This window comes from Theropithecus gelada, chromosome 7b (assembly GCF_003255815.1).
Source record: "Theropithecus gelada isolate Dixy chromosome 7b, Tgel_1.0, whole genome shotgun sequence".
In the NCBI taxonomy this organism is placed as follows: domain Eukaryota; kingdom Metazoa; phylum Chordata; class Mammalia; order Primates; family Cercopithecidae; genus Theropithecus; species Theropithecus gelada.
The window spans coordinates 5,441,330-5,450,069 of NC_037675.1; the positions used below are offsets into that span (position 1 = coordinate 5,441,330).

Below are 8,740 nucleotides of genomic sequence, written 5' to 3' on the forward strand. Positions count from 1 at the left end.
GAAGGGAAGAGGGAGGGAGGGAGGGAGGGAGGGAGGGAGGGAGGGAGGCAAGTTAGAAAATATATAGAATATGGTTCCCTTTATAAGTTTCCTAAATATGCAAAGCTAAATAATGTACTGTCTAGAAATACAGTCATACAAATGTGGCTAATTCTTTTTCTTTTTTTAATAATTTTTTTTTTTCTTTTCACAGAGAAGGGATCTCACTATGTTACCCAGGCTGGTCTTGAACTCCTGAGCTTAAGTGGTCCTCCCACCTTGGCCTCCCAGAGTGCTGGGATTACAGGTGTGACCCACTGTGCCTGGCCTAAATGTGGTTAATTCTTAAAGGAGAACAAAGGAATGATGAATTTAGAAAAATGGTGTGGTAGATTGAAAAGCAATTGGTTGTATTTGGCAGTGACTCTCATCAAAAGATGGAGTCTGTTTTTCTACTGCTCGAATGTGGGCATGGACGTGGGATGTGCTTTGCCCCATGGGTCATTAGCAAATGTAACATGAGCAAAAGCTTGAAAAGCATTTTGTGCTAGGGTTGCCCTCTCCTGCTGCTGGGAGCCCTTAGACTACCATGTGAGGAGGCCTATACTAGTCTGCAGGAGAGACCATGAGGAAAACTGAGGTGCCCCGGCCAATAACCTGCCAACTGCCAGGTGTGTGAGTGAAGCCATCTTAGAAGAGCTGCAAGCTGCCTGAAGGCACATTTGAGAGCCCAGGTGAGACCAGTAGAAGAAATGGACTGAGTCCAGCCCAAATTGCTGACCTACAGACTCAAGGACTAAACAATGACTATTTTGTTAAACCATTAAGTTTTGGGGTGGTTTGTTATTTAGCATTAGGTAATTAATAAGGTGTTTGGGGTGGAGCAAGAAGGACTGATGAGGGAGAGCCATACAGGGAGCCCAAATGGAACTGGAGATTATCGATTTCCAACGGCTACAGGGGAGTTGATCTCACTACTCTTTATTACACACACACACGTACACACATGCGCGCACACACACACACATTATACAGTTTCATTTGCATGCATTAAATATTTTTAAATGTTTAAAAGAGAGAGAGATCCCTGGGGAAACTGATGGAAGGTTACTGTGGGAGAAATGAGCCTCTTCTTGGTGTATGGGATAGGAAGGATGTTGTCTTAATCCATTTTCTGTTGCTTGTAACAGAATACCTAAAACTGGATAATGTATAAAGAAAAGGAATTTATTTCTTACAGTTCTGGAGGCTGAGAAGTCCAAGGTCAAGGATCCACAGCTGGTGAGAGCCTTCTTACTGGTGGGGACTCTCTAAAGAGTCCTGAGATGGCACAGGGTGTGACATGGCGAGGGAGTTGAGTGTGCTCATGTTCTAGCTCAGGTATCTCTTCCTTTTCTTATAAAGCCACCATTTCTACTCCCATGATACCCATTAATCCATTCACCTATGAATCCACTGATGCATGAGTGGGTTAACCCGTTCATATGGGAAGAGCCTTCATGATCCAATCAGCTCCTAAAGGCCCCGCCTCACGGTACTGCCACAATGGGGATTAAGTTTTAACATGAGTTTTGGAGGGGATAGTCAAACCATAGCAGATGTGCCATCATACAATTTTGTTAGAAAAAATTGTAATATATATATGACATTGGTGATCTTCAGAAACTCACCAGGAGAATGATGACTATACAAAAGGTAGACTATAGTCAGAGAAGCTGTCAGATTTTACTATTAAATAGCAATTAAAATAATCTGGCTGATTATTTACCCCATGTGGCCCTCAAGCTACTGACCTCTCAACAAGCACACTGATGGTGGGTCCTTGGGTCCCACTAGCCTCCAACAGATGGAGGGAGGCATCTGTGCACAGCACCACACATTTCATTTGGGATTTCACTGGACCTTCAGGATACATATTCTGTCCTTTGTGGACCAAGAAATATTTTAGGAAGTGAATGCTTTGGCAGAAACATCCCTGAGGAAGAGCAGCGATCCCAAGAGGGAATCCTGGAGAAAGTAATCACACAAGCCGGTCAGAAAAGGGGATAGGGGAGGGGGCCATGGGCACAGGGGCTGTGACCAGCAAGTGTGTGAGGGACTTGTAGGATGTGAAGGCAAAATCAAGCAATGAGCACCCTGTGAGAGCAAACCAGTAAACCCAGTGCCCAATGGGAGAGAAAAGCCCCCTGCAGGGGAATGCTGCTGTGTCTGGAGAGGAATTGGGGAGGGGGAGAAGCAAGAACATGGAGGAGGGCAGGGTCAACCCTAGAGTGGAAGGAAGCTACAACCCAGCCAGGGACTGAAGCACAGCTGACCATGGGATGCAAAGGCATATGGGCAGGGGGAGGCATAGCTGTTTCAGAAGGCTGTGTGTGTGTGTGTGTGTGTGTGTGTGTGTGTGTAGCCAAACAAGAACTTAATATCCAGAAAAAAATGAAAACAAGCTATTTTGGTCAAGGGCTTATGAAATCATCATCATTCTTCTTTCCTTGTAATATCTTTTGCTTCTATAATAATGCTGTTGGTTCAATAATAAAATAAAGGAGGGTCTTTAGTGGTGTTTATCTTGGCAGTGTGTGGGGAAAATATCCTCCAAAGTTGAAATAACCACTGCATTCTTCAGAAAGTGATAGCCAAGTGAGGAAGGCAATTTGCTAGCTTGACAGATGCCTCCCTGAGAACAGTCAGCAACCCGGTCTGATCACAAGCTGCTCAATAAACAGGGTACTATCTCTGATGCTCTGCACCTGCCAGGAGGGCTGCCCAGTGAAGGTGGCCCACCTCCACTCTCTAGAAAAATACATCTCCAACTGCAAAATGGCAAACTACTGAGTTATTAATGGCCTTTTACAAAGTCTGGTTAGAGGGAGCTGCTTCCCTAGAGGCTGAAGAATTTAGGGAGCAGTATCATTGATTTCTGTATCTGCAAAGCTGGACCCAGGACCCTAGAACTCCACCACAGTGCCACCCATCCAGAATAGCTTCTGGTCTCGCTTTGATTGCTTTATAGGTCTCTTAACTCCAATACAATAGAGTTCCTGCTGACTGGGAATGGGGGGGAATAGCAGGGAAGAAGACTCACTTATTTAGAGCTTGGGGGCTGGGGGAAGGAGGAGGGCTGAGGTCACCATGATCACCTGTACTGTGCCAGACTAATTCTTCACTGGAGTGTAAGAATGAAGGCAATGGTCATATTTCAGAGCCTAGTACAGTGCCAGGCTCAGAGAAGTCACTCAATAAACACATTGGCAGTGGGAAGCATTAGCACATATTATGTCCAATAAATGTTTGTTGAATAAATGAATGAGAGGAGAGCAGGACCAGTTCTCCAAGGTGACTTTAAGAACACAGAGGTAACAGAAGGCCCCAGGGCCTGTGGGAATTCTAGAGCTCCCAGACTCATTGCCCAGAGTATTAGGTAGAAAGGCAGGGAGGGCTCACCTTTGGCCAGGTCCCACAGTGTGAGCACACCATCCTCGCAGGCCAGCAGCAGGTAGGAGGAGGAGCAGCTGAGCTGAGAGACTGCAATGGGCGCAGCACAGGGCCACACACCCTCAGGGTCTAGGGGGAAGGACAATACTCAACCAGTTCCCCCCAGACTCTGCACCTACCCATCACTTCTACCTGGACAATCTGTGACTCAGACTGGTCTCCCTGTTCAGGGAATGGGAACCAGGAACACCTGCCTGGACTCACCATCTTCCTTCTCTTTATGAAGTGCTATTCTCCTTGCCTAGGATCATAAGATAATGTCACACTGTTATTCCTCTACAGCTAATGTTTAATGAATATGTCCTAGGTGCTAGATACTGTGTTAGGCACTTTCCACACATAATTTCATTGCATTCTCACAAGGGTTCTATGAAGTAGGTCCTATTAGTATCTTCTTTTTAAAGATGAGGAGACCGAGGCAGAGAAGTGACTTGCTCAAGGCCATACAGTCAGTATAGAAGGAGATTAGAAGCCAGGTTGCCTGGGAAAGGGATGGAAGAAAAGAAACTCCTCCTTTGTGAATTTTTTAATGTTACTTTTGAAGTGTAATATAAAGTATAACAAGAGTAAAGTTCAAGGAATATTCACAAAGCAAACTTGCTCATGTAACTGCTTCCATTAATTTTTTTTTTTTTTTTTTTTTGAGACGGGGCCTCACTCTGTCACCCTGGAGTGCAGTGGTGCGATCTTGGCTCACTGCAGCCTCAACCTCCTGGGCTCAAGTGATCCTTCTGGCCCAGCTTCCTGAGTAGCTGCGACTACAGGCTCATGCCGCCTTGCTTGGTTATTTTTTGTAGAAACAGGGTCTCTCTATGTTGCCCAGACTGGTTTCAAACTCCTGGGCTCAAGAGATCCACCAGCCTCTGCCTCCCAAAGTGCTGGGATTATAGGCGTGAGCCACCACGCCTGGTCACCTCCATAAATTTGTAAAACAACAACAACCTGTATTTCCTTAGTGCCTTTCAATTTCAAAGAGCTTTCACATAGAGAAACTCTCTGGATTTTGCTATTTTCAACAAACTCATGCACTAGGCAACAATGGTGTAATTAATTAGTTCTATGTTTTACATGAAAAGTTGGTTGGGGTGTGAAGCAACTGGCCTGAGGCTACATGGTTTGCAGACAGCTGGGCTAGGATTAGCACTGACCTTCTGATTCCAAGCCTACTCTCTCTCTCTCTCTTTATTTTATTTTATTTTATTTTTAGACAGTGTCACTCTGTTATCCAGGCTGGAGTGCAGTGGTACGATCTTGGCTCACTGCAACCCCTGCCTCCCGGGTTCATGTGATTCTCCTGCCTCAAACTCCTGAGTAGCTGAGACTACAGGTGCGTGCCACCATACCCAACTAATTTTTGTATTTTTAGTAGAGATGGGATTTCACCATGTTGGCCAGGCTGGTCTTGAACTCCTGACCTCAGGTGATCCACATGCCTCGGCCTCCCAAAGTGCTGGGATTACAGGCATGCGCCACCGCGCCCAGCCAAGCCTACTCTCTTTTTACCTTAGCTGCTTAAGGAGCCCTGTGGACCTGACTGTAGACTTTGTCCCTATTGACCTGTTGTCTTTAAGGAACATGACATTTCAGAGACAGATTTTTGGGGTCACACTATACCCACCAAGCCCCCTACTGCCTGCCTAGATCTGGTCCCTAAAGTGACACTTGATGTATGTCAGTCACATGCTCTCAGCTAAGCTGGAGAAGGACATGTCTGCAAGTCCTGAGCTTAGGTGACTCCCATCTCAGCAGTAGAGTACCAGCTTTATCCTTTAGAGTTCGGTTTAGTGAATACAGGAAGAAATTGTGACTTCTGGTCCAGTGTATACCAAGGACACAGGTCATTCCTGGGGAAAAAAAAAGAGAGAAAATGGGTGTTACATAATAAATATGGGTGGCCTTTGGTTTGCACAGAAGGTGTTTGCGCAAGAGGAAGCTGGTTTGAAGTCTGAAGTAGTTTGTTTTAATGGGCAGCACCCAAGAGAAGAGTGAGCTTCCCAAGAGAGAGGGACTGGGCAGCCCCATGAGGGCTGTTCCTGGGGCCCGCTCGCCTTCTTGGATAGGGAGGACAGTCTCAACTCCCCCTTGGCTGCTTTCACATCTAGAAAATTCACACCCTCCGTGTTTTAAGTAACATCTTCTACATGACAAATTCATACCCAGAAGTAGCCTGGTGGATGTGGGCTCATGCCTTCTCCTATGGCAACCACTCCCTGAAGGCAGTGCCAGCCTTTGTGATCAGGGAACCTGTGCTCAAGGGCCACAGATGCAAACAGAAACTGGCAGGCTACAGCTGGCAACTGAACTCCCCTCTTCATTCCCTCCTACCATGCGAGGTTTGTTGGGGAACATCTCTGGGAGGGCTTGCTGAGGGGTTTCCCCAAGGTGACCCCTTGCTAGGACAACCACCCACTTCATGTTCATTTACCTGTGGGGCCCTTGACTTCCGTTGGCATTGCAAAGAGACAGCTAGGAAGAAGGAAATAGAAGGTGGCTGTACTGGGAAAGAAAGAGACATGAGTCAGAGCCATGTAGACTCCCTGGCAAGGAGAGATGCTGGCAGTCTTGGTCCTAAAACCAGAATACATAGTTAGAATGGACCTTCCCAGGTATATGAAGGCCATGAAGCAAATCACATTCTAGGTGCTGGTCCTGGTGGGATGTGCTGACCTTGGATGCTGGTGAGGGCAGGTTGGGTGGGGCTGGGAATCACTCCTAGGCCAGTGTGGTGTGCAAAGCTCTTGCCAGAGAGAGCTGTCTTTTGGAGAGCCACTTCTGTTTTGGGGAAGATCTCCTTAAAAAGCAGACTTAGGTGATCTACACAGATGTTCTCTTATCCTAGGGGCAATGCAGCCAGTGTTGTACTAATAAACTAGGTCTCTTAAATAAAAGAGGCCCCAATTTGTAGGATTTGCAGATTTTCATGGTGTAAATGCTCCCACAATGGACAACTAACGGTAGTTTAACAACTGGCTTGCAAAACCCTAATTATCTCACTATGCCATAGGAGCCAGCCCCAGCACACCACTGAATCTTGTCATGGTTTCAGACAGTAACAGGGAGCTGTTGTCAGGGCAGCCTTAGGACTTTGCGTCCTGAAGTAAGAAAATTTAAGGTCCACTTGACAGCACGAGAGATTTCCCTTCCCGTGTGAGAACAAGAACATTCCTGAGATCCACAGTAGCTATGAGGAAACTTAATTCCTAAAACCAGCTCCCTCATCGATACTTCAAAGACTGGGGCTCTCCAACACAATTTGGAGCTAATGAGACCTAACTGCTCACCAAGATGGGAAAGTCATATATTATAATAATTATACACCTATGCTACATTACATTTAGAAAGACAGGAAGGAAATGGAGAAGAATTTTAGTAGTGGTGACTTTATTTGTCTTTAGGATCTTCTGTGTTATTTATTATTTATTTATATTTTTATTATTATTTTTTGAGACGGAGTCTCTCTGTCCAGGCTGGAGTGCAGCGGTGTGATCTCGGCTCACTGCAGCCTCCATCTCCTGGGTTCCAGTGATTCTCTGCCTCAGCCTCCTGAGTAGCTGGAATTACAGGTGCCCGCCACCATGCCCTGCTAGTTTTTATATTTTTAGTAGAGACGGTTTCACCATGTTGACCAGGCTGGTCTCAAACACCTGGCCTCAGGTAATACGTCTGCCTGAGACTCTCAAAGTTCTGGGATTACAGGCCTGAGCCACTGTGCCTGGCCTCTGTGTTTTTTAGATAACCAGAAAAAAAAAAATTTTTAAAGAGATGTCATATATAAAATTGAAATAAATTATATTTCTCATTTACATAGATATCTATTTCTTCTTTTAACTCCATATTATCAACCTTTGTTCTAACTGTATAGTAACAATCTCTACACAACATTTCAAAATATCTGCTGATGTTCTCTGAAAATTCTCCCAAACCAGAAAGAGCTTCTTTATTTCAGAGATAAGGTCTTGACATGTGGCCCAGGCTGGTCTCAGATTCGGGGGCTCAAATGATCCTCCTGCCTCAGCCTCTCAAAGTGTTGGGATTACTGGTGTGAACCACTGTGCCCGGCCCCAGAAAGAGCTTTTAGATCTCAGATTAATTCAGGTCCTTGGGTTGATTCCTGTATGTGCCAAGACAGCAGAAGCCTGGGGAGGTTCCCTGGCTTTCTTGGGATTAGGGGGCTCACCTGAGTGGCTCCTCCTCCCACTCCCCATCTAGGTACTTCTTGTAGGAAGCTTGGAAGATCTCAGCTTGCTGCTCCCACTGACTATCCTTGATGAAATGATTCTGCCCGGAGCCCAGTCCGTAGCAGTCCTTGATCTTTGCAAAGACTTCCAGGGGGCTTTTGAATGTGGTGCCTAGGTTGAAAATATACAGAATTAGTCAAGCCATCTGACTTCCCCTTTCCTGATTTTCCCCTACTTCCTCCACATTCCCCAGTTTTCTGCAGAATCCCTCATCCTCAGAAATCCACTCTTGCTCTGCAATTGGTCTGTATTCAGTCTTCTCCCAGTCTCTCCTGTACCCCACCAGCTCACAGAGCCCAGGCAGAGAGCAGCTGCTGTCCTCCTTCTTCTGTATCTTCATCCCAACATCATTCTCTCTGCTTTTGGATTACAGAATATTTGCAAAGGCCGGGGTGTGGGGGGCGGTGGGGCAGGGAAATGTTCACAATGCCACTAGAGACTTTAAATCACTGTCCCTGTCTCCCCAGCTGAGGAAGGCCCCAAATCTGCCAGTTACCATCACTTTTCAGCCACTGCTGAAGACTCACATAATTAGGCAGTCTCAGTCTCTTCTTATGCCAACACTTACCCAATTTCTTCCTTCAAAAAAAACCTTTCTTATCAGTCACTTTTGTTACTATTTCTCTTCCCAATAACCTTTCATTTCCTTCTTTTTCATGGGTTCCTAAATCCACAGTAAAACTGGCTGACTTGTTTTCTGGATTTGCGCCCTGAGTTTCAGAATTCTGTTCACTTTGGAAGGTGTCTGGGTCCCTCAAGTTGCCCAGGAGATTCCACAGTGCCCTTGACTGCTTCCTCAGAGACAATTGCATAACTTTCTAGAGGGCGACACCTGTTTTATAAACACATAGTATCATATGATACACTAGTTCTCAAAGGATGATGCCAGGTCAGCAGTGACAGAGTCACCTGGGAACTTGCTAAAAATACAGATTCTCAGGGCCCACCCCAGACCTACTGGAATAGAAGAAACTCTGTGGTGGGGCCCAGCAATCTGGGTTGTTTTTTTTTTTGTTTTTTTTTTTTTTTTT

General features: G+C 45.8%; 1 protein-coding gene across 2 annotated transcripts in view; it reads right to left on the reverse strand.

The window, feature by feature from the left end:
- WDR93 (WD repeat domain 93) overlaps positions 1–8,740 on the reverse strand; it is a 52,061-nt gene that overhangs the window by 7,960 nt on the left and 35,361 nt on the right. The window contains exons 9-13 of one of the 2 annotated variants that reach the window (XM_025392975.1): positions 7,649–7,820; positions 5,897–5,967; positions 5,229–5,315; positions 3,421–3,540; positions 1,773–1,902 (exon numbers count right to left, since the gene is read on the reverse strand). In XM_025392975.1, coding sequence (XP_025248760.1) covers positions 1,773–1,902; positions 3,421–3,540; positions 5,229–5,315; positions 5,897–5,967; positions 7,649–7,820 — 580 coding nt within the window. Of the gene's footprint in view, positions 1–1,772; positions 1,987–3,420; positions 3,541–5,228; positions 5,316–5,896; positions 5,968–7,648; positions 7,821–8,740 lie in introns of both variants that reach the window. The other variant, XM_025392974.1, reaches the window with a different exon arrangement.